The sequence below is a fragment of the Canis lupus genome, chromosome 9 (assembly GCF_003254725.2).
Source record: "Canis lupus dingo isolate Sandy chromosome 9, ASM325472v2, whole genome shotgun sequence".
NCBI classification, from domain to species: Eukaryota; Metazoa; Chordata; class Mammalia; order Carnivora; family Canidae; genus Canis; species Canis lupus.
Window position 1 is genome coordinate 16,922,907 of NC_064251.1, and position 25,612 is coordinate 16,948,518.

At 53.2% G+C, this 25,612-nt stretch overlaps 1 protein-coding gene across 22 annotated transcripts in view; it reads left to right on the forward strand.

The window, feature by feature from the left end:
• MAPT (microtubule associated protein tau) overlaps positions 1–25,612 on the forward strand; it is a 101,878-nt gene that overhangs the window by 75,711 nt on the left and 555 nt on the right. For 5 of the 22 annotated variants that reach the window (XM_025436796.3, XM_025436805.3, XM_025436800.3 and 2 more), the window contains 7 exons: positions 846–1,043; positions 2,070–2,199; positions 3,435–3,488; positions 5,686–5,951; positions 17,291–17,383; positions 20,646–20,727; positions 22,054–22,166. In XM_025436796.3, coding sequence (XP_025292581.1) covers positions 846–1,043; positions 2,070–2,199; positions 3,435–3,488; positions 5,686–5,951; positions 17,291–17,383; positions 20,646–20,727; positions 22,054–22,166 — 936 coding nt within the window. The remainder of the gene's footprint in view (positions 1–845; positions 1,044–2,069; positions 2,200–3,434; positions 3,489–5,685; positions 5,952–17,290; positions 17,384–20,645; positions 20,728–22,053; positions 22,167–25,612) is intronic. The other 17 variants (XM_049114633.1, XM_035721194.2, XM_049114635.1 and 14 more) reach the window with 4 other exon arrangements.

The window sequence follows — 25,612 nt, forward strand, 5'->3', positions numbered from 1 at the left end:
GTCCGTGAGGTCATCCAGCACTACCACCTCTTGTTGGGTTAGCCACCCTCCTCCAGGCTATTTCCTAAGGTAGAATGTGTTCAAGAGTGAACGTTGGCCAGATTAGGATTTACCAGAGAAGGTTATGGTTAGTTTTGCTTGAGGCTTTAATCAGTAAGTGTGTGTGTGTGTGTGTGTGTGTGTGTGTGTGCGTGCGTGCGCGTATGTGTGCACATGTAACCTAAGGTATAAGGCAGGATCTTTAAGACGTGGATAGGCACCATCCTGATTTTAGCAAGTATGATACTCTCGGTGTGGCAGGAGAAGGCCAAGAGTTAGCAGGACAGCAGGAGCTCCTCACCTGGAATTTAGCAGAAAGCGGGGCCCTTCTGACCCATGACACACTGGGGATGTTTTCTTGAAAAACATCCTACAAATCATATGCTTTGGCGATCTTCATTAACTCTTTGGGCGTGAAACACCTTTAAACCAGTGGTCTCCAAAGTGGCGGGGTGCAGCACAAGAAGATCCAGTGAGCTAAAGAACATTCTAAAACTTCTATCCATTTTTTTTCTCCTCTCATTTAAAAGTTCTGTCCTCTATAGGTTTTATAATGTACATCATATGTTGGCATTGTAGTATATGTACTTAGCTGATAAATAACTACAGGGGCATTAGGATGTGTAGCCACTTCCGGACGTCAGGGATAAGAAGGATGAATAGGGGTACGTGATGCAGACAGTTTGGAGATCACTGCTTTAAGCTGTTACCTGCCTTGTTTATTTTTAGTTATTATCCTTTTTCAGTTTGTTTCCTTCCCCCATGTGCTGACTTTTATTTTGATTTTATTTATGTTTATGTTTAAGACATCCACACCTTCCTCTGCTAAAACCCTGAAAAATAGGCCTTGCCTTAGCCCCACACGCCCCACTCCTGGTAGCTCAGACCCTTTGATCAAACCCTCCAGCCCCGCCGTGTGCCCAGAGTCATCTTCCTCTCCTAAACACGTCTCTTCTGTCACACCCCGAACTGGCAGTTCTGGAGCAAAGGAGATGAAAGCCAAGGTAAGGAAACCACCTTTGAAAAGAATCAGGCTGCTCTAGTACGGTTTTCAGATGTATGTTGTTTTGAGCCTCTGACAGAGACTTTCCTTCAGATAAGCTATTACCTAGAAGCACCACGTAGAACAAGGACAGTTCTGGTTGAAATGGGAAATGGGGGGCATGGCACTATTTTGCTCAGCTCCCTCATGGCAGCCCCCACGGCACCCGAGGGGGCCCTGGTTTGAAAATCACCGCCTAACCGAGTGCCTTTGGTAACTGGGAGTGCTTCCAGATGGCCCCGATGGGGGTTGATGCAGCACCAAGTGGCAGTGCCTGTCCCACAAGGGCACTCCCCCCTGAACCATCTTGTGATTCCTGGTGAATGTCAGTTTCTTTTCTGAGTTTGTGTTATGTGTCAAGGTCACACCCGGTAACTGAGCCCTGTCAGCGGACTGCTTGGGCACCAGCGGCTCGCAGCCTTTGGCCCGTTTGCTGATTGGTGCTGGCCAGGGGCTCTTAGCATGCTCAGGAGTCACTAAAACCTAAGGGTTGTTTGGGAGAGAACAAAAGAATGACCCAGCTCTGCCAGCACTCGCGATCAGATTCATCGGTGTCTTCCACGGGCCTCTGGTGAAACCACCCCCCATCAGTGTGATAAACCCCATGGAGTCGGAAAAGCAGCTGTCCGCACAGAAGGTCCTGCCCGTTGAGCGCCCCGGGCCGATAATGAGCCCGATCATCACGAAAAGCTCTGTTACCTTTTTATAAAACACAATAGCACAACTCATGGTGAGAACTCAAGTGAGCAGCTCCTCTCGGAACACACGGTAGTCAGGGCGCTTGGTGTTTGGGTGGAGCCATGGGTTTGTGTGTCCCTTGAACCCTTGACGTCGTGGAAGACATTTGTTGCATCTAGTAATAGGCAAAGGGTCATTCCGATCTTAGCCTCGTTTTGAGTCAAGGAGGTTGAGTGGGGCTGGCATTGATTCTAGGTGATAGTAACCTTTCCCAGTCGTAAAAACCACTGTACCGTGCTTCGGTTGACAGGGGGCTGATGGTAAAACTGGAACGAAGATCGCCACACCCCGGGGAGCGACCCCTACAGGCCAGAAAGGCCAGGCCAATGCCACCAGGATTCCAGCGAAAACCACGCCCTCCCCCAAGACCCCACCGGGCGGTAAGAGGAATGTTCTCTGGAATCCAGGGCTGGGGGGAATCTCTTAGTAGGTGCCATCCTCCTCTTTGAAGACCCCTGGCAATTAATCACTTCCAGTAGCTGACTAAGCACCAGAATGCTCGTTTTCTTCTTAATCCTTTTGCCAATCTTACCAGGTAGAGATCGAATCTCCACTTTTGAGCAATGACGAAAGGCCCTAAGCATTTGCACGAATAAGTCTAAGCAGCTCACTTCAAGCATGAAGAGAATGCAGCCGCGTGACTAATGAGTGGCGGGAGAGGGGGATGCTCTGAGTTTCTCGGACCCCAAGTCCTGGGGCCTTGGGAGGTGTTTTTCAGTCCCCAAGTGAGATGTGTGGTGGCTCTGTGTCTCTGAAAACAGCAGGACTTGCTGGAGTGAGCACTTTGGCAGGACCTGAGCATCTCGGCTGAGCACCTGCATGCTGTGCCTTTTTTCCTGCACTCCTTTGAATAAAACCCAGGTGGTTTTGAGTATCAGGCAAGCTTTCATGGAGTGATTCTGCTCCCAGTGGGGCTGTAAAGAGTAGAGGCCCTCTTTGAGGATGGGAGACAGTCAGGCTGAGCTCCTCCCTCCCAGTGCCCCAGAGGGCCATGTCCCAGGCAAGGGGGTTTGGCTTCTGCACAACGCAGGGGGCATCTGGCCCTCCTTGGCTTTGGGGGTGGTGTTCAGGCACCTGAGGATCTTGTACAGGCCTTGAGAGCCCTGGACCAGTTCAGTGGTATCTCTGCTGTGCGCTGGCCCTAGAGCAGCAGCTCACAGCCCTTTGTCTGCATGTTTTGCAGTGGTGTTTGCCTCCTTTGCCCTGGGGTGGTGGCTGCAAGGATGGCTGCTCATGATTGGCCACTGGATGGTTTCTTCCTGTATATAATTCCTATGATACAATGGTAATTCACAGAATTGTGATTGGATTTTATAAGTGATTTTGATCCTGCTTTTCCTCACGTGGCGCTAAGCCAGCTCACACAACTGAAGTCATAACTGGGAAAAGCATGTGCACTTCTCTTTGGATCTTACCTGTGTTTGGGTGGACAGATCTCTGTGGGCCACCTTGCCCTGTTTCCCGCCAGCCAGGGCACCTGCTCTCTGAACACCTTCCCCGCCTGGCTCACCTCTGCCGTCTGGCCTAGCCGGTGCCTGCAGCATGCAGAAGAGCTCACCGAGGCCCTGTTTAAGCTTGATTATAATGAGGCTTTCTGTGGATTTTTCTTTTTAAGCCACCAAGCAATTGCAGAGAAAACCACCCCCTGCGGGGGCAAAATCCGAGCGAGGTAATTCTGGGGCTGCCTTGCCCAGTGGGGCACTCGCTGTTCGCGTGTGGCTGTGTGTGGCTCAGGTTTGGAGAGCAGAGAGGACCTGTGCTGAAGCGTGGGTTTCACACATTGAAACTGAACCCAGAACCATCGGAATCCTGCCCCTCCTCTTGTGTGTGGCTTACGCGGATGCCGTCTGTCTGATGGACCTTTCTGTCCCTGTGCCAAGGCTCTGGGGGGGAGGGGGCAGGAAGCATGTCTCCAGCTGTTTGTGGGTGCTGGAGGCTTGGACCCAGGTGTGGGTGGGAAATTCCTGCTGGCATTTATTTATTTTTTAAAAATACTTTATTTATTTATTTGAGAGAGAGAGCGTGCACAGAGAGAGGGAGAAGCAGACTCCCTGCCGAGCAGAGAGCCAGATGCGGTGCTCCATCACAGGACCCCAAGATCATGACCCGAGCTGAAGGCAGACACTCAACCAACTGAGCCACCCAGGCACCCCTTTGCTGGCATTTATTTAACACACACCCTGTGAGCACTCCCTACTTTGCACTGGACACTTTCACTGATACCACATCCAGTCTACAAATTGGCGCTGCAGGCTGTGGCCACGCTCCCCATTTTCCAGATGAGGACATGGGCTTAGGAGGTTGTGTGACTTGCCTAAAGTCAATCTGCAGTTTAGTGGCACAGAAAGGATTTGTAGCTGCCCTAAGTCCAGCGGTCAGCCTGTGTGCCTGGAAGCAGGAGCAGAGGTCAGGGGTGCTGAGCCTGGAGCAGAGGCCCTGTCTGTTGTTTCTCTATGTGGAAAAGGAGAAAAAGCTTCGTTAGTCCTGTTGCCAGGACTTGAGCTTGACGACATTAGGAACATCCAGCAGACATGGAAATTCAAGCTCTGCAAGTGACAGTGCTTACTCTCCTCTTGATGAGAGAAGTTGCCTTTTTGTTGCTGCTCAGCGCTTCCAACCAGGGGCCACCCTTCTCCAGGTTGGGGTCTGCAGGTCCCTGTTTGGTTCCTGGGGCAGAGCCCGGGGTGTCCAGGAAGCTTGGAGGCAACAGTAGAGCTCAGAGCAGAGGAGAACCAGGCCCTCCCATGGGCGCAGCATCCAGTCCCTTGGCTCTGAGACTCAAGGATGCTCAAGAATTCCCAGGGAACTTGAGAGGAGCCAGTAGTGGGGGCCGCAGCCCACACCAGGAATGGGCCCAAGAATCTGCATCTTCCTGGTCCCGGTCCTGACCTGAGCCTCTGGAGATTCTGACACAGGGGTCCCTGGGCCACATCTGGAGAAATGCCGCTTCATGGGGTACATGGAATAGTAACTGTAGGGTGTATGGGGCCCTGGGAAGTGCAGGATGGAAGCCTGAGAAGGAGCCCAGGACTGAGTCTGTTGGGGAAAGAGCAGCCCCAGCCGCCTTCCTGGAATTTTTGAAAGGTACAGGTTCCACCATGCATCAGTGTAGGGGGAAGGGAGTTCTCAGAGAGGTCAGGGCAGGGCAGGGCGGCCCGAGGTGGCATGGCTTGTGGCTTGTCTGGAGAGCTCAGGACAGGTGGACTCGGACGGAGCAGGCCTGCCATCCTGGAGCACACATACAGAGGGGCCGGGAAGGGGGTGCAGGGGGCTGCTGGGAAAGGGACCTTCAACATGCTGAGTGGCTTAGAATTCACCCAAGGGGTAAAGGATCTAATAGATCCAACACAGGTGGCCCCTGGTCCTGTCACCATGTCACCTTTATTCAGGGAAAAGCCACACAGACTTGCACTTGAGTTTTCCAAAGCACATCTACGTGCATCCGTGCTTGGCCTCCCTCCCTGCAGCCACTGTGATCATTTCCAGGTTCCAGCTGAGACCCATAAGCTCAGAGAGGGAAAGTGACTCATCTGAGACCACATGGCTCATTGGACTCTGTGCCCTGACCCCAGGGCCATGGGGTAGTTGGTCCCCTCGGGAAAGGGTCTTTGGTGACCACTCTGTTGCTTCCCTGGGAAACGGAGTCTCTGTCCCTACACAACAAGGCCTGGAAGAAGAGACATTTCTCTAGAAATGAGACCAGGGGCAGCCTCCTGCTGGCTTAGCTGAGCTTCCTGACCTTGTTCCCACCTGCCTCACCAGCCCTGAGTCTGGGAGAGGGCCCTCAGGACGGGCAGCAGCCCCTGAGGCCTTTTCTAGCTCCCACTCACCCCAAGCACCGGCCTCACTGCCTCCTCTCTCTCCAGGTGAATCTGGAAAATCTGGGGATCGCAGTGGCTACAGCAGCCCCGGCTCCCCAGGCACTCCTGGCAGCCGCTCCCGCACCCCGTCCCTGCCAACCCCACCCACCCGGGAGCCCAAGAAGGTGGCGGTGGTCCGCACCCCACCCAAGTCGCCGTCTGCAGCCAAGAGTCGCCTGCAGACCGCCCCTGTGCCCATGCCAGACCTAAAGAACGTCAGATCCAAGATCGGCTCCACTGAAAACCTGAAGCACCAGCCAGGAGGTGGGAAGGTAAGGGCACACGCAGGGGTTGGCTGGGAGCGTGCTGGCCCCAGGACCCTGGGAGGAGGGGTGTGGGTCCCCCCACACCTGGGGCAGCACACAGCACCTGGGTCCCTCCTGGATCTCTTCAAGGAAAGACGGTATGGTTCAGTTCTGTCTTGGGGTCACCACCACGCCGTGAGCGCCCTGCTCAAGGGAGAGAAAGCACTGGTTCTTTCCTTCCCTGTTTGGTCTCTGCTGACCAGACAGTATCTGAGATTATGAGGTTGGTTGTTTCTCCATGACTTGAGGAGTTCTCAAAGTGGAGGCACCCACAGAGGTTCCCCAACCTGTCTTGCGTTTAGAACGTGACACGACCCATCTATAGGTGAGTGTCTCTGGCGATCATTGGACATTTACATTTTTTCAGGTTTCTCTCCAAGCCTTGGTTCTGGGGGAATTTGGGGGTGCTATTTTGAACAACTGTTCTTCAGGGCAAGTGAGTGCTCCGGAAACTGTTGGGTTTCCTAAAGGTGGAGAAACGTGAACTTCCAAAGGCCTAAGGTCACGTAACAGAAATGTATATTCTCACTGTTTTGGAGGCCAGAAGTCCAAGATCGAGGTATTGGCAGGCCTGGTTTTATGGAGGTCTCTTTGCTTGGCTTGTGGATCGCAGCCTTCTTGTGTCCTCACGTGGTCTTTTCTCTTGGTGCCTCTCTGTCCCAGTCTCTCCTTCCTGTCATATTGGATTGTGGCCCACCTCTTTAAAGACCTGTCTTCAAATATGGTCCCATTCTGAGACAACGGGAGTTAAAACATCAGCATGTGAATTTGGGGGGACATAGTTCAGCCGCTAACAGCCTGCCCCACGTATCACCAGTTGTGGGGGGGGGAGGTAGAGAAGGGAGAAGGGTGGAAGCTGTGGAGTAGAGAGGATCAAGACTCTGCTCTTAGGAGCACAGATATGTTGGGACTCCTGGGCTTGGGCCTTTTGGGGGGCAGTGAGCCTCCTGCTGTGCTGGGGGAACATTACAGAACCCAGAGCCAACATTTCCCTTCAATCAGTTGGAACCACTTGTCTCCTCCACAGCGGGGGCCCTTGTTACTCTTGATGTCACTCTTGGCTGGGGCCTGGGTCCCCACGAAGGGAGGGTGTCTCAGGGCTTTCTGTCCATGTTGGTGCCTTAACTGACGCCCTGTGCTTTGCTCCCCATGGAGCCTCAGAGCCTCCCCCTGGCCTTTCTCATCCTTGGGGCCCAAAGACTCCTGCCCATTTGGGAGGTCTGGGTGTGTCCCAGGGTAGATCCCTGGGGCTCATGGCCACTGGTCTTTGGTCCACAGGGTTGGCGCTGGGCCTGTGTTTACTTTTCTGTGGTGTTTGCCTTGGCTGCTCCTTGGAAAGATGCCTGTCTCATTCCAGAAGGGGCAGCTCTGGGGCAGTTGGGGTGTTGGCTTGAAATCGACCCCTCTGTGAGGCTTTGAGGGCCAAGGACCTGCAGAGAGGTTGTTGCCAAGGTGGTGGGATGTTCCCACCGGCTTTCAGCACTGAGTGTTCCCTGTGGGCCCAATTTTCATAGCATAGAGGGACCATTTGCCCCTTGTTTTGAAAAAGGAAAAACAAAACCCCACACAGCCAGCTCTGCACCGACAAGAAGATTGTGTGGCTGTGACCAGTGTCTCATGACAACTCATTACTGTGAGAGGGAAACTCATCATCAGTATCCCCCAACCTGTGGGCTGTCACACACCAGCAAACGCCCACCTCTTCCTATCAGCCAGGCTGCACCCCCATCAGCCATGCTGCACCCCTGCCAGCCCAGGCTGCACCCCCATGAGCCCTGAGTTCCCCTGTGGTTGACTTGGCAAGTGTGGGCACCCCTGGCCCAGGTCCAGCGGTTCTGCAGAGAACCCAGTGCCAGGGCTAAGCATTTCCCACTGAGGACTCTTCTGGGGCCAGAATCTGCCCCCCACACCCGGGGTGCCCTATCTGTGGGGGAAGAGGAGTGTGGTGGATGGGGACCAGTGATCTGATGCTCAGAGAGGAAAGGGGGAAGGCGCCTCACCCCCATTTCCACCTCACCATGCTGGGTGCACACATATGTCCACATTTGCTGAAGGGTTAAAAAAGAGAGGGCAACTTTTTCAGGACTCTTTGGAGGAAGACACAGGGAAGTGGCAAAAGGAACAGGAGGAGCTTTCCTTAAGTCCCATGGAAAACTGAGAAAATTGTCTGAAACAAAGAAAATCTCAGCCTACCAGAGCTACACTAAATCTCCAGGGAAAATGAAGAGAAAAGAAACAGGAGGGACGCCTGGATAGCTCAGCGGGTTGAGCGGCTGCCTTCAGCTCGGGCCCTGATCCTGGGATCCTGGATCGAGTCCCGCATCAGGTTCCTTGCGGGGAGCCTGTTTCTGTCTCTGCCTCTCTCTCTCTCTCTCTCTCCCTGTGTCTCTCATGAATAAATAAAAAATCTTTAAAAAAAAAAAAAAAAGAAAAAAGAAAAGAAACAGGAAAGAAGCGGCACATGGGATCCATGGAAAAATGCCTTTAAAGTGCCAGGACTAAGGTCTCCTGAGGTCTCCTCGAGATCCTGGGGGCCCTGTGCCCTCCCCTAGTGTCCCGCCTACAGTAAGCGCTCAGTTGGTGCTTATTTCGGCTGCAGAAGGAACAGCGCTGTGAGTCTGCAGAATAACACAGCCCCCTGAATAGCCGGTCATACTGAAGAAGGAGGAGCAAGAGGGTCCAGTTTGTAAACCTGCAGGGACCGAAAACCTCCGAGGATCAATGTAAATCAGTGGTTGGAAAAAAACGTAAAAGATCTGTGTTCTGTTGCTCTGTCCTTTGCTCTTAGTTTCATGATTTGCTACTATGAGCAGGGATTGCTTGAAGAGTCCAGAACAAAATTGTTCTTAAAGGAAAATGCTGGTAGTCACTCGGCCACTTTAACAGAACCAGCTGAATCCACCAAACGTTGCGGGGAGAAGGGAAGGAAGGCCAGCACCCCAGACCAGGCGTGCCTGTGCCCCCCACCTCCCTGCCGCAGCAGCTCTCCTACCTGACTGCAAGACAATCACCTGGGGCTGGGATTCTTTTCAAAATCCTAGTGCCAGAGCCTTCCCCAGGCTCATTAGAATCTCCCGGGGAGCCTTCCCAGCTGTTCCCAACCTGCAGTCCCGGCTGAGACCCAGCATCCCCAGATTCTCACTTGCTGCTTCTGGCTTCAACTCTCTACTAGGGTCTCCTGTGCACCCTGGATCTGATGACTGATTTTCCTCTTGCAGTCCTAACCCTGTCCATTCTCAGATGCCAAGTACCTGCCTCCTCCATCAGCTCATTCCCAGCCCAAGCCACCCCCTGTGTCCTGCAGCCCTGCCCTGACTTTCTCCCAGCCCTATTCTTGGGTGGGGAGGTGTTCAGACACAGAAACAAAGAACCAGCATTCCAAACACATTAAAAAAAACAAAACAAACAAAAAAAAAAACTACCCACTGCAGGTGTAAGTGATGTGAAGTTGACATCCTTTCATCCTGAAGAGGGCACATCAGTACAGTACAGTCCTTTTGTACCTAAAGAAGGAATGTCCATAGTTTTCACAACTTCATTCTGCTAAACCAGTGATCTGTCAAAGGGTCTCCTTCCTCTGGATTCAGCTGAAGGTCATCTTGAGATCTTTGGGTCCCCGTAGCCTCACACAGAACAAGAGAAGTGCTTTGTACTCTAAAATCGAAGAAAGGAAGAAACCCAAAACTCAGAAAAAGCTTTAAGCACAAAAGTGTGCATTGAGTTTTATTTATAACTGCAAAACAAAACAGTTTAAATGCCTAACAATAGAGAGGTCATTAATGGTGGTGCCATACTATAAAATGTTACGTAGCCCATGAAAAATACCTTGAAAAAATTTTTTGTAAATATAAACATTTGTAAATGTTATACTATGAAGTCAAAATTAATAGTGTAGAAATATTCAGGTTTTGCCTACTACTGATATAAAAAGTTCACAGAGAAAATGAAACTATGACAAATGCCAGTGGTGGCTCATAGAGGTTGCATGTTTTTCCCTTTCCTCCCAAATTTTCTACAATGAATACATTTCTAATCAGAAAAACATGGATAGGAATACATTGTAACTGGAAGTGTAACAGTAGATGACAGAAAAGCAAAAAATAGAAGGGCATAAAAAGTCCATGTGATTGAGAAGGGAAATTTTAATTTTTTTAATTTTTAATTTTATTTTTTTTAAATTTTTTTAAAAAGATTATTTGAGAGAGAGAGAGAGAGAAGGAGAGAAAATGTGAAACAGAGGGAGGGGCAGAGAGAGAAGCAAGCTGTTTGCTAAGCAGGGAGCCCAATGCAGGACTCTTGATGCAGGGATAGATCTCAGACCCCATATCCCTGAGATCATGACCTGAGCCGAAACCAAGAGTCGGATGCTTAACCTACTGAACTACCCAAGCAGCCCAAGAAGGGGAATTTTTAAATACCAGGAATTAAGCTGTATGATCGAAGATTTATCAGATGTTATGCCAAAAATCCATACAGTCTGTAAAGAAAAATACCTATAAATATAGGGAAAGAGCAGTTGCACTGGTCTGTTCCCTAACCTCAATGTCAAGTACCAGAACCTGATTGTGTACGTATTACCAGCATTACCACGAATACTTGGGAATTAAAAGGAAGAACGCCTTTTCCATGTGCACTGGTAACAAACACCATATGTCCTGTGGAGGTGCCCTCAAATTGAATTTGGAAGGAATTCATCATTTTAAATGCTTTTGTTATTTAAAAAAAGTGAAATGGCTGCAGCGTAGCAATTATGTTTTTAGTGAAGGGGAAAAAAGAATGCAAAAAATAAGAATGCTGGGGTGGCTCAGTGGTTGAGCGTCTGGCCCCGGGCGCGATCCTGGGGTTATGGGATTGAGTCCCACATTGGGCTCCCTGCAGGGAGCCCGCTTCTCCCTCTGCCTATGTCTCTGCCTCTGTGTCTCTCATGAATAAATAAAAATCTTTTTAAAAAATTGCAGAAGCAAAGGTAAAAGCAGAAATAAATTCAACAAACACAACCAGTGCAATAGGACATACAATAGCCCCCAAAGCTGGCTCCTTCCTCCTGTCCTTTGTTCATTCACTTGACATTTCTGGGGCATCTCTGAGTGCCAGGCTCTGTGCAGACAGTTCCTGTCCCTGAGCCTAGAGAAAAAGAGGAAAGAGGAGACAGGTTGGCCGGGGAAGGATATGCAGCGGACAGCAGCCACCACCATGGAGGGTCCCCACACTGAGGGTCACCTGTGTTATAGACTGTCACCCACGATGTGAAGTGTCACCAACAAGTCAGAGGAGACAGGACAGACCTTTTTGGGACCATCATCGGTCTTTGCAAGGAGAGGCCCCTGCACAGAGTGCTAGGTACATGAGGGCAGTACATGAGGGCAGTGCTAGGGCTGAATGAGGGCAGAGGGAAACTGCATCCTAGAGATGTCCAAACTAAAAGCAAAATAAAGCCAGAACTGGGGTGCCTGGGTGGCATCTGACTTCAGCTCAGGTCGTGATCTTGGGGTCCTGGGATGGAGCCCCGTGTTGGGCTCTTCGCTCAGCGAGGAGTCTGCTTCTCCCTCTGTCCCTCCCCCTGCTCATGCTTGCTCTGTCTCTCTCAAATAAATAAAATCTTAAAAAAAAAAAAATCTAGAACTGGCACCAGCTGGGGTGGCCGCGGGACATGGGTTTAGGCTGGAGTTTTATTCATTTACACAAGATTTTGAAAGGCAGTGGTGAGGGCCCAGTGGGCTTAAGGCAACCGCTGAGCGCTCAGCAGCCCTCCTGTGGCTCAGTGGAGAGCACAGAGGGAAACCCGGGGTCCCAGGGGCCATCCAGGCTGCGAGAGACTGAGCTCAGGGCCAAGGCTACCTGGTCAGAACTGGGCGGTGCTCGTGGCTGCCAAGGTTGAGAAAGTCACAGCCGGAGAAGGGCACAGGGGCCCAAACGTTGGAGGTGGCCTGGCTGGCTCTGAGAACATCCAGGCCAGTCGCTGGGTGATGCCAGGGCCCCGGGGAGGGCGGAAAGCAGCCAGGAGCCGGGACCCTCTGGGGCCTTGGGCTGCAATATTGCAGGCGGCCACAAGATGGCAGCAGAGCGCTGCGTCTAGCTCCACGCTGGTGCGCTGAAGACTGTATTTTTAAAATTCATTATGTGTAGTAACAAAGTCCCAGTTCTCATTTTTAAAAGCACGCATGTAGAACATTTATGTGGAGTAAGTTAAGTCCGTTTGTACCTGGGACAGTCTGCTTCTCCTGGATCAGGGCCAAGGACTCAACGGAACCTGAGCTGAGGGGCCAGGCCCTGGATGGCACCAGGCTGGGACCCTCCCCGGGGAAAGCCCTCTGGGCACCTCTCCCTGTGCACAGCGTCTGTATCTCCGATCAATCTGCTGTAAATACCATCATTTTAAAGATGCACCGGGTATGCTGACCCTAGTGGAGCCAAGTTGGGCCCAGCAAGCACCAGGGCATGCTAGAGACAGGCCTTGCCAGGGACAGCTGGTGGACGCTGGGCCAGTCTGGGAGCTCTTAGGGGGAGAACTGAGCCATCGGGAGCACCTCAAGAGCTCTGAGCCCACACAGAATCAGATCAAGGCCTGGGGAGCGTTGGGGCCACTTCAGGTCCTCAAGGAAATAGACCAAACCAGAGTGGAGCTGCCTCACCCCAGCTTCTCCTCCCGGATCAAACCCTGAACACAGGAATTTCTCCCTTGACTCTGAGTCCCCTGGATCAAAATTTGGAGCTTGGAAAACGTTGTTCTTTTCTTTGATGAGGATTTTCACTGTCTGCCCAGAGCCGAGGCTCAACATCATCCATGTTGCTCTAGCCAAGAAATTAAGTTTCAGGATTCTAGTTTCATAATGCCAACCCTTTTATCTCCCCTCTGTAAATCTAACACTCTGTAAAAAATGTTGACTTAAATTGCCAACTAACAGTAATTCAGGTCTGCTTTGTAAACATCCTTATGTCTGCTGCCAAAAACCACACACACACAAAAACTTGCTGCCTTTTTTGTGGGATCGGAATGAGAAAAAGCCACATTAAAAAAATTTCTACATATGTTGCAGATCTTGTTGCTTAATGTCACTAAATTCATTTGATGACTTTCTTAAATGGATTAGTTCAGAAAACGAGGTTATGTTCCTTGCAAACCTGGTAAGTTTTCTTTGTCAGATATTTATGTTGCTCATCATGTTTCCCTTTTTGCCTTGGCTTCCAGGAAGCTCAGGGTTAAGTGTAATGACCAATCTAATTGTCATTCCTGATGATCTCTCCTTCTTTTACCATTATCCTTTTAACTTTGTTGTTTTAGTATTGTGTGTGTTTGCGTGTGTGTGTTTTCTCAGATTAAACTGCTCCAGTTCCTTGGTGAAGCAGGCGAGTCAGCGTCTGGGACGCTGGTAGAAAGTAGTGATCTGGGCAGCCTGGGTGGCTCAGCAGCTTAGCGCCACCTTTGGCCCAGGATGTGATCCTGGAGACCCAGGATCGAGTCCCACATCGGGCTCCCTGCATGGAGCCTGCTTCTCCCTCTGCCTCTCTCTCTCTCTCTCTCTGTCTCTCATGAATGAATAAATAAAATCTTAAAAAAAAAAAAAAAGAAAAGAAAAAGAAAGTAGTGATCTCCGCAGAAGGAGTTCAGGTCCCACTCCTTAAAATCTGAGGGTGGCATGAACTAAATCACAGACATTGTACAGAGGGGTGGTAGGAAGCCCCTGAGAAACAGTGTGAGAAAGCCTGGCCCACTTGCTGCTCCTGCTCAAGCCTGGATGGAGGTGAGGTCACTGCATCTCCTCGCTAGCAGGAGAGAATTTCAGTGTTAACCAAGAGAGAGTGTTGTTTGTACTTGGTGTATGAGACACCCGGGTTGAGGACAGCTGGGGTGAGACTTTGTTGTCACAGAGCTAGCCTGTAGTTAATGCCACTGATCTGAGAAGGTTGCTGAACTCTCTGGGCCTCAAATGGCCTCTTCGTCACTAAATTGGGGGCATGGCAGATGAGGATGATGATGTGGAATTAGGTATTTACCCAGTTTCATTTGTTTGTTTGTTTTTAAAGATTTTATTTATTCATGAGAGACACAGAGAGAGGCAGAGACACAGGCAGAGGGAGAAGCAGGCTCTCCACGGTGAGCCCAATGCGGGACTCGATTCCAGGACCCTGGGATCACACCCTGAGCCAAAGGCAGACACTCAACCACTGAGCCACCCAGGTGTCCCTGAGCGGTGGTTTTTACATTTAAAAATCAGAGAAGAGGGGCGCCTGGGTGGCTCAGTCAGTGAAGCATCCGATTCTTGATTTCAGCTCAGGTCATTATTGCAGGGTTGTGAGATCGAGTCCCACATTGGGCTCTTTCCATGCTGGGCATGGAGTCTAAATTAGGTATTTACCCAGTTTCATTTGTTTGTTTGTTTTTAAAGATTTTATTTTCGAGTCCCACATTGGGCTCTTTCCATGCTGGGAATGGAGTCTGCTTTAAGATTCTCTCTCTCTCTCTCTTAAAAAAAATTAAAAAATAAAAACCAGAGAAGAAATGACAGAGTCTATAGAGATATAAACATTTGTAGAAAAAAAAATACATCTACCAGTGAAAAGGAGGCAAAGGGCCAACCTTGTAATAATAATTTTAAAGATGCAGAATAAGCCAACAATGCAGTCCCATTTATTTTGTCAAAGAAGGCAAACCACGTCTTTAAATGCCCGATGCTGGTAGCCATGTGGTAAAATTGACTTTGTTGATGGTGTTCATGGGGTAACTTAATCTGACCCTTTTAGAAAGCCACTTGGAGAATTGTATTGAGAATTTTTAGAGTATTTATAACTTTGACCCAGAAATTCTACCTCTGGGACTCTGCTATGAAAATAATTCACAGTATGGAAAGAACTCCTTGCAGAAAGATGTTCACGGTGAGGCAGTTTCTGTTATTTAAGATGAATATCGAAAAAATAAGTAAATAAAATAAAATAAATATTGGATCCCACAGATATCACAAAATATGACATATTATTTAAAACAATGTTCCTCATGACTGTAGGCAAGACAAATGCTTAGATGATGGTACTTGATAAAGATATGGAAGCGTACCTAAAAAATTACTACCATTTGTAGGTACATGATGGTAGTTTTATAGATATGTGACTTCAAGGGAACAAAACAGAATGTGATTGTGGTTGTGTTAGGGTGATAGGAAAAAGAAATTTTTGAAATCTGGTTTTCAAAATCAATGTTATGTCACTTTTATTTTTTTATGATTTTATTTATTTGAAAGAAAGAGGGAGAGGGAGAGCGTATGAGAAGGGGCAGAGGCAGAGGGAGAGGGAGAAGCAGACTCATTGCAGAGCACAGAGCCCTATATGGGGCTCAATCCCAGGACCCTGGGATCATGACATGTGCCGAAGGCAGACACTTAATCCAGTAAGCCACCCAGGTGCCCCTGTTATATTATTTTTCTAATGAGAATTAAAAAAAAAACTAAAGGAACATAAAAAAGGAATGAAAAAGGTGGGGTAGGTGTGTACTTAATGGGTACTTAGATCCAGACCAGTAAAATTGAGGAAAACAATGGGATGGGGTCCAAGACAGGATTACCTTGTTTTTATTTTGTCAGGCTAAGGACATCTAAAAATGATAACTATATAACTATCTGATAGATAAATGATAACTATATATGCTATCTATGCAATTTAATAACTAACAATTTAATAAAGGAAAGGCCATTTTAACACCAAAAAGTAAAATGGAGGGGATCCCTGGGTGGTTCAGCGGTTTGGTGCCTGCCTTTGGCTCAGGGTGAGATCCTGGAGTCCCGGGATGGAGTCCCATGTTGGGCTCCCTGCATGGAACCTGCTTCTCCCTCTGCCTGTGATTCTGCCTCTCTCTCTCTCTCTATCATAATAAATCTTATAAATAAATAAATAAATAAATAAATAAATAAATAAATAAATAAAAATAAATAAATAAATAAATAAATAAATAAATAAATAAATAAATAAATAAATAAATCTTAAAAAAAAGTAGGGCAGCCCCGGGTGGCGCAGCGGTTTAGCGCCACCTGCAGCCTGGGGTGTGATCCTGGAGATCTGGGATCGAGTCCCACATCGGGCTTCCTGCATGGAGCCTGCTTCTCCCTCTGCCTGTGTCTCTGCCTCTCTCTCTCTGAATAAATAAATAAATAAATCTTTTTTTTTTTTTAAAGTAAAATGGACAAATTTTGCTATCTTGTCCTCATTTCCTCATTTCGCAGAGGACCTGTAACCCCTTGATGGCTGTCTCTGGCTCTTGGGTCAGAGTTTGGGACCCTTCTCCCCGCCATTGAGCCAGGCCAGAGCTCTGGGACCCTCCCCCCCAAGCCCAGCCACAGCCACCCTGAGTCCCCTGAGTCTCCCGAGCAGTGGCCACCACCTGGTGTTCACAAAGGCCACAATGCAGGTGTTGGTGACATTTGCAGAATTTCAGGGAGCAGTGCTGGCTCTGAGTGGGGAACCCCAGTTGGTGGCTGTTCTCTGTGCTGAGCAGAAAGTCAGGCACTTTGTTTTCAAGCAGGGAGCTCGTGCTGGGAAGGGCACCCGGGTTAAGATGGCACCACTGCTCTAGCAGACAAGACAGAATCTTCCAACTGCCCTTCTCTGTGCTCTGATGGTCTGGTATTTCAGTCTTTTTTTTGTTTTGTTTTTTAAGATTTTTTTTTTTTATTTATTCATGAGACACACACACAGAGTGGGGGGGGGGCAGAGACAGGCAGAGGGAGAAGCAGGCTCCATGCAGGGAGCCCGACGTGGGACTCATCCCCGGACCCCGGGATCCCACCCTGAGCCACCAGGCATCCCGGGGGTCTGGGATTTAAAACACAAAACCAAAATCTGCAGGTGATGATTCTTTCAGTGCCTCCCAGGCTTGAGGACCGCCACAGAGAGGTCTCGTGACGGTTCAGGCAGGCCTGGCAGGTGTGTGAATGAGGACACGGATGGGACCTTTTATTTATTTATTCATTTACATAATTGAGCACATTTCACTCCATCCCAACCTGGTGGACACTCAGCTGCGGTTTACAGACCTCAGATGTGCTCTGGGGGGGCCGGGACGGGGGGATTCGCGTGATGCGAATTGCCTCCCGAGGATGTGCTTTATAAACCCAGTGTTGTAAGGTGGCGCCCACCCCCGTCACTCGGTTCTGGACGGTCCCCTGGGGCAGCTCCCCCGGGAAGGTGTGACTCTGGCCTCCTGCCCTCAGCCTGGCGCCTCCTCTCCCCGCCCTGAAGCCACAAAGGGGAGTTTGTGAGTGCAGAGCGGATGGAGCTGGGTGTGGTGTGTCACTCATCCTTTTTTCTGGCTATCAAAGGTGCAGATAATTAATAAGAAGCTGGATCTTAGCAACGTCCAGTCCAAGTGTGGCTCAAAGGATAATATCAAACACGTGCCAGGAGGCGGCAGTGTGAGTACTTTCACACTTTCCCTGCGCCCTTCTTTGATTCTGGTTTGTAAGAAGTGGCATGAGTGTATATATTTGCGAGACATTGCAGAGAATAAACCATTCTCCGGTTCAGGGTCCAGCTGTGTCCCCAGTACCTGTAGCCCAGGCTCCCCCATAGCTGTGCCCACTGTTCTCGGAGGAGCGCCCCAGCATCTGGGGGTGCCCGTGGCCTGTGCAGGCTGCAGGGGCAGGATAGGGAAGATGACCGAGCCTCTCTCTGACCCAAAGCCGGAGGCCGGGTCCGCATCGCATAATACCCTGGTCGACGAGACCCGACAACCCGACAACCCGCACGGGCTCCTGGAAGCCCCGTGGGAGGTTGGGCTGAAGGTGGCGGCACCCGGCCCTGGGCTGTCACCTTCCCCATCCGCAGGGCAGGCTCACTTTGACGGCTCTGTAGACGGCTCTGGCGCATCTGTTCTGATGAGCGGACACAAGGTCTACTGTCCTACCTCAGGGCAGCAAAGGTCCAGTCTCTGCCCACGTTTGTGTCCCGCGTTGGCAAGGGCTGAGCACATTCCTCGGCCTCGGCTCGGGGGTAAAACCGGCCGCACCCGGCAGAGACATCGATGCCAGAGAGCCCACGCGTGACCAGGGGGCCCTGCCTACAGCCGTTGGGAGTTGACCAAGAAATCTTGCTGTGCACCCCTTTAAATTTGGCCTCCTCCCAATGTCTTGGGGACCCCTGGTATCCCCAGCGGGTGCGAGCCTGAGATTTGGGGCTGGCACCCTCACTGCTCACCTACTGACCCCATCTCTGCCGCCACCCTCCCAGAGGGGACATCCTGGGGCTGGCTCCCCCTCTCTCCAGCCCCCTCCCGCTCCCCAGCCACATCCAAGCGGGAGGGTCGAGCCCCTCCGAGGCCCACCCCTGGGTGGGGGGACGGTTTCTGAGAGCAGGTGTCTCCACCTCTGGCTGGTGGTGGCAGGGCTGGCCCTGGGGGACTGGGGGCTCTGTCCCCAGAACACGCCCAGCCTGGGCCCCACCTCTGCGTCCAGCCCCAAGGGTTTATTCTCGCAATGTGCTGCTGCCCTGCCGCTGAGCCCTCTGGTCCCCGGGAGGGAGCAACGTGTGCTTCCCCGGCGGCTGCTGCATGGCGCTCCAGTCACGCTTCCTCACCAGTGTCTGCTCAGCGTCCCCTGTGTGTCCCCAGTCCCTGCCCTCCTGTCCCGCTGCTGCTGCCACCGGGAGGAAAGAGCAGGTGCGCCCACCCCCGTGGGCTCCAGGCCGAGTGTGGCTGCTGTTGCAGCTCTGACTCCGGGTGCTCTGGTGTCACTGCAGACCTGGCTCTGGCCAGAGAGGGAAGGCCACGTGCTCTCCGGTTTAACTCCGGTCTGGCGGGCTGGTGGAGGTTGCACGGGGAGGCCTCGGCTGCGCAGTCCGGGGGCGCAGACAGCAGCTCCTTCGGGCGTGAGCTGGGCGCAGACCGAGCGCTCCCACTGCTGCTGCCAGGGCCCAGGACGTCAGGGGACTTCCTCGGGCACGTCCTGTCTGTCCTGCACTCTGCCCTTCAACGGCTAGCCTCTCTGACCTGGCGAAGAGCCACAGGGTTTCTCAGGCTGGCCCTGAGCATTGTCCTTGGCGAGTGGCCACTGCAGGTTTGCAGTAGGAGCCTTCGCAGAAAGCTCTTCTCCTGGTGGAAGGTGGTGGGGTTCCAAGCACCCGCGTGATGTCAGCTTCAGGTGTCTTGGGGGCTCCGGACCCCTGGCCTGGGCCACAGCCTCTGGTGTATGGCTCTGCTTTCCCTAGCCTGGTGGTGACTCCCCCACAGGCCGACTGAGCTCCTTGTCCATCTTGGGACACTCCCCACCTCGTGGCTGGCTCTGGGCTCCACTCCAGGGCCTGGCCCCCTCCCTCCCCAGCCTCCAGGCCACCTGACCTCCCGGCCTGGCTCCTACCCTCAGGCCATCCTTTTCCCTCTGCCTTCCCACATTCCTTCCTCCTCCACACCCTGTTACCTCATCCAGGCTTGGGGCGGAGAAGGAAGCCTGGGTTACATTACTTCCCTCTGGCTCATCCCAGGAAGGGCTCCGTGGCCCCTTCCCGCCTCTCTGCCCGTTGCCTGGCCCGGAGCCCTCTTTCTCGCAGACCTGACTCCCAGAGTCCTTCCTTCCCCACCTGCTCACCCTCACGGGGTGAAGGCTGCCTCCTGTGCACTCCCCTCGCCTCACCCCACACACCCAGGCCGTTGCCTGTCGCCCTCAATCAACTGTCCATCAATAAACAAATGCCAGCATGATTTTAATTAATGAAAATCATCTGGAACTGTTCCAGACGATTTAGACAGAAGTAGATCTCCCTCCTTCTTTTCTGGTTCTCTGGCTCCAGGCCATCTCTCTCCTGAGTAACTCCAGGGCAGGGAGTGGTGACTGGCCTCTTGTTCCCACAGGTGGCCTCACAGGTGGCTGCTGGAGGCTCTGGGAAGGGTCCCTTGGTGACCATCCAGGGACCCCCCCCCACCAGCTATGGCTTTGGTGGGCCGCGCGGGGACTGTCACTCCTCTCTGGAGGGTGGGCGGCGCAGCCAAGCCCCCTGCTGGTTCTGGGGAGCCTCCCCTCCCTGTGTGTGTCCGTGTGCTCCCACTCACCAGACTGACCCATGGGTTCCATCTCCTCCTGTCGCTTTGCTCCTGGGGCTAAAGAACTGAAATGTCCAGGACACTGTGTGTCCAGGCGCCAGCTGGCTCCTGCCTCCGAGCTGCCAGAGTGCTCGGGCCCTGCTCGCTGACCGCCACTCTCGCCACGGAGCGGGCTTTGCGAGGCTCCCCGGGGAGCAGGCGCAGCCACCGTCGACTCCTCGGGGCCCAGCCACCAGCAGACACAAGCTTCCCGGCTTTTCCAACGAGGTTTCCAGAATGTCGCACTAACGGATCGCGTGGTCCCTTTCTTGTGTCCACTGAGTGTGATGTCCGTTCCATGTCGGGGAAAGCGTGGCTCTTTGCAACCAACGGGGTGGGCCCTGCGCAATGACAGACTCTCTGCTCCCCCCGGGGGACGCACGGAGGGCACGCCAGGCCCCTAGTTACTTCGTGAGGCCCCCGCTGCCCTGGGCAGGGCCGGTGCAAGCCCAAGCCCGGTTTCCCACGGTGCGGAGGGCGTGCTCCTCGGGCGACAGGAAGCCGTCCGAGGGCCGGAGCTGCACAGCTGCTTCTCGCACCGGGACGCCCACGATGAAATCATCCTATTTTGTTCTTTGTCTCCCGCTGTCTTCTCTCACCTCCAGGTGCAAATAGTGTACAAACCAGTGGATCTGAGCAAGGTGACCTCCAAGTGCGGCTCATTAGGCAACATCCATCATAAGCCAGGTAGGCCTTGCAGAAGGCAGGGAGGCCGGGGGCGGGGGGTGGGCAGCACCGGGACTGGGCCGGGTGGGGGGTGCTTTCTACTAAGGTGGCTGGGAAGGATCTGGGGGGCCGGCTGATGAGGGGAGCATCGCAGGGGGAGCTTGCCGGCCCTGGGACAGGCGGCTGCCCTGTCTCCTCCCGAGCGGGCACCGCGCTGGCCAGGGCTGAGTGAGGAGGGAGGGCGGACGCTGCTCCGGGCCCCGAACTCGTGGTTCTCCGGGTGGGTGCATGTGGGGAGGGCCCGATCTGGCTCCCGAGGCTGGCTGGGGACTGTTCCGGTTTGGCCCGCAGCCAACGTGGGAGACGCCTCACCAACTGCACCAGCCGTTGCCAGGCTCCTGCTGTGACTCTGTTTCAGCAGAAAATGCCCTTGGAGCTCTGCCCTGCTTGCCTCTCTCCTCCCCACCCGCACCCCGAGGAGCCCCGAGCTACCTGCAGGCCTCTCGGTGGTGATGGCAGTGTTCTAGACCTGCTCTGTCCCGTATGGTGGCCGCCACCCCCACGTGGCTGTTGAGCACTGGAAACGTGGCCAGTGCAGGTGACGAAATGAACTACTTTTATTTAATGGAAAGTGGTGGGGCCGGTGGGGCCGCTACCATGATGGCCCAGCGCTGATGGAGCCCAACACCCCCTGCCCCCAGGAGTCCCGAGCAGCGACTTCTGCCCGAAGCCTGGTTCAGGCTGGGCGGCGAGAAGGCAGGTAGAAACGGAAGCCGGGGATGGGTGTCGTCATGTTCTGGCTTCCCTGGGACACGTCGTGGGAGTCTTTAGTCTCTCCCAGTGAAAACCATCCCTCGCCTGGTGCCACCATCCTACTACTGTGAGCAGCTTTCTTGGGTAGCTTTGTCCTTTCTCCAGAAAGGAATGCTGTCGGTCTCTTCCTTGAGCTGTGTCCCCTGCACTGGGGCGCGGCACCCGGTGTCTGTGGAGGGAGGAGGGTCAGGGCCCTTCCTTGATTGCGGTGCATTTTGCCATTTAGCTTCATCCTGAGATCTTGCAGGGCTGTGGCTTGCAGGAGGTTGACGCAGAAAGACTTCCCTCTTTGGAAGCCAATCAGTTTAGAGTGTGGAAGGGTTCCTCTTGGACCGAGCTGTGCATTCACGAAGGAGGAAGAATTTGTCGAGCAAATATTTGACACCCAGCTTGATTAGAGAGGCGGAGCAAACTGCCGTCAGGCCCTCTGCAAGGTCTTGCTTGTGCCCAGAACACCTTCCAATGAAGGCTGGGTCTCCCTGGCATCACCGGCTCCGCCCTCCCTCAAGGCGCCCTGCGTGCGTTGTGTTTCAGGAGGCGGTCAGGTGGAAGTCAAATCTGAGAAGCTGGACTTCAAGGACAGAGTCCAGTCGAAGATCGGGTCCCTGGACAACATCACCCACGTCCCTGGCGGAGGGAATAAAAAGGTAAAGGGGGCGGGGAGGCAGCTGCGTGGCTGTGGCTGTGAATGGAGCGGGGTGGACAGTCTGGCGCAGCGTTCCCGGGAAGGAAAGCTCAGGGGCCTGCGCTGATCAGCTTGATGTGGATTCTCAGCAACCAGGTCCGTGAGTCTTGACCTTCGCTGCACGTTGCAGACACCTGGGAATTTTACCAGATTTGGTGCCCCTCCCCCGCCCCACCCCAGAGATTCTTACTGGGCACCTGGAGTTTCTTTCCCCTTTTTAAAAAAATTTAAATTTGATTTGCCAACGTGTAACACCCAGTGCTCATCCCATCACGTGCCCTCCTTGATGCCCGTCACCCAGTCACCCCATCTCCCAGCCCCCTCCCCTCCAGCGACCCTTTGTTTCCTAGAGTCAGGAGTCTCTCATTGTTTGTCTCCCTCTCTAATTTTTCCCCACTCGGTTTCTCTCCTTTCCGTTATGGTCCCTCTGTTTCCTGTATTCCCCACATGAGTGAGACCATATGATAATTGTCTTTCTCCGACTGACTTATTTCCCTCAGCATAATACCCTCCAGCACCCTGGGCTTCTAAAGCCCCCAGCTTCCAGGCCCTTAAAGGTGAGAGTCACTGTCCTCGGTGATAGCAGGATGGCCCTGTGGTTGGCAAGCGTCCACAAAAGGAGGCAGCCAGCCCCAAGGCCAGCCCCAGTGCACCACGGGCAAGTCATGGGAACCTAACCTGATTTTCTAAATGGGTCACTAGGCATTAGAGCAAAACAGTGACGCTGAAATCCAGGTTCCTGCAGAGCCCCTGCCTGTCTGGCGCGGAAATGTCCTTGGGGAGGCTGCCGGCCGGTTGAGGCCCTGGGCCATCCCCGCAGGTTCTGGAGTCTCCCAGGGTCTCACCCTGTGAGCCTGAGGGAGGGGGACATGAGTGCACGGGTGGCCCTGAGCAAGCTCCCTCTGGGCGCATCACAGGATGTGGGCTGGTGGCCGCACTTCTCTTTTGCAGAAATGCAGCCAAAGTGCCCCCAGGAGGGTTCACAGCAGCCGTGAAGTTCTGGAAGTGGCTCATTTTTCAGTTTGCGGTGCCTCCCAGCAGCCGACAGAGCAGGAGTGGAAGGAGAAGGAGTATCCTCTAGCTTCCCAGAATGGGCACGGGCTCTGGGACCCAGCCCAGCAGGAGAAAGGGTGCTGCCTCAGGTGGCCCAGCTGGTTGGAGGTGGCAGCTGTCACCCCTGCTGGGCGGGGCCAGGAAGCCCCAGGGCTTGCAAGTCACCACACCTCCCACCTCCCGGCACATGCTGCCCCCGCTCTTCGCCTGGCCTCCTTCTCAACAGACACACCCCGTGTTGGGTTTGAGGTGAAAGCCCAATGGTGCAGTTTGGGAGATGCACTTGCTGGGTTGGTCTTACAGCAGAGGCTGCAAACTCAGGCCCGGGGACAGACCTGACCCCCAGCCGAGCTCCCCGACAGCTGTGGGCTGGCGCGGAGGACAAGGTATGGGGCTGTGGATGACCTTGCGACAGTGCCCCATGCGGCCCCTCGACCCCAAGGTGGACCTGAAGTGGTTCCACAGACTCAGCTTCCAAGGTGCAGGAATATTTCTCAGCGCCTGGGTCCCTTGTCAGAGAGGGCCCGGGAGGCTGCGTACCTCAAGGGAAGTGGGGAAGGGCCCAGTTCTCTGCGACTGTGGAGAAGGTTCTCTGCAAAGGCCCAGCCGCTCTGCTAGCTTCTGTCACCTGCTCCTCCCTGGTTTAAGGCCTCGGCATTGGTGACTTCCTGGGTGAGGGAAGGTCTCCACCCATCTCTAGAAGCTTCTATGTCCTAAAGAAAGCTTTGGGCTTGACTCGCTTGGAGGTGTGATCCTGGGCAGGATGGGCAAGTGCTCTCAGCTCATCCTTCCACAGCAAAATGGACAGAACTATCCACACGCCAGGGTGGTGGGGAGATCCAAACGAGACCATGTTCTAGAAGGTTCCTGGTACTCTGTAGCCGTCTAAGAATGTTAGGCCTGAGTGTGAACTTCTATTTTATTTTATTAAAAAAGATTTTATTTATTTATTCATGAGAGACACACACAGAGGAGAGAGAGAGAGAGAGAGAGAGAGAGAGAGACAGGCAGAGGGAGAAGCAGGCTCCACGCAGGGAGCTGGATGTGGGGACTCCAAGCTCTATCCTGGGACTCCAAGGTCACGTCCTGGGCTGAAGGTGGCGCTAAACCGCTGAGCCACCCGGGCTGCCCGCTGAACTTCTATTTTAACTCCCCTCTGTGCTGGCTCACCCTGCCCATCGCTCAAAGGCACTGTCCTGATCCCAGAGCGCCCCTCGTATTCAGCCCCCCACTTCCTGATGTGTGGAGCAGTGGAGCACGGGACCCCTGCTGCCTGAGCTCCTTCCAGTTTGGGAGATTTGGGGACATTCCCAGGACCTCTTAAGAACAAAGCTTTTACAAAGACACTAACATTAATGTTCCTATCAAAGCTTACGTCCCAACGGCCTTTCAAATACAGCGATATGGCGAGGTTCTTTTTGCAAAGCAATGAACCAAAATGGACAGAATAAGCGTAGAGCTTAAATGGGAGCCTCGGCTTCTCTCTCCACCCACATCCAAGCCCCCTGCAACAGGGGCTCCTTACCCAGGCCCACGGACCTCTGAAGTCGCGTGGAAGACCCGTGGGTGGTGAGCACACGTGTATACATTTTCCTGGCTTCCCCAGACGCGCAGCGGGCCCAGGGCTTCATCCGCCACCCGGGGGCTCATCAGGAATTGTTATGAGCTGCTCACGCCTCTGGCAAATCCTCCCTGAGTGTCCCGGGCATCCGTGGAGCCAAGACCTCCGGACCCCTGATTATGTCATCACTTCTCTACTTGAGAAAGGACTTGATCACGTCAGGATTTCTAGCGCACCTGCCGGCGCGGCGCACAGTCGCTGCCACCTCCAGTCCTCGGCAGCGGCCGGGGAGGAACGCGTGGGCTCCTGGCTGGCGCGCAGCCACTCGGGGGATGGCCCTTCCTCTTCTCCGGCGTCTCCTCCACGCTTCAGCGTGAAATGATGCACACACGAGGTTATTCATTCAGACACGGTGATAGCGTGTTTGTGATAGCGAAAGACGGGGACCGCGGGCGTAGCCATCCACCGCCGTGGGGGAGCAGGTGCATTTTGGCCCGTGGCCGTGGAATACCGTGCGCCCGTCAGCTAGCATCGGGGACAGCGGGTACTGACAGCAGGAGGTATTAGGTCGAAAGCCCAAAGTGTAAATAAAGCACGTGGATATGGTTACTGTGTGGATTAAACATACACGCACGGTGGTTTTTACGTACCCACTCGCCTGCTCTGGAAGGGTGCCCGAGAAACCAACCATGGTCACTGCGTCGGGAGAAGGGGAGTGGGTGGCCGCCAGGCAGGTGACAGAGGAGCCCTGTGCAGGTGTTCTCTCGGGGAAGGCGATCCCATGGTCCCCCCGC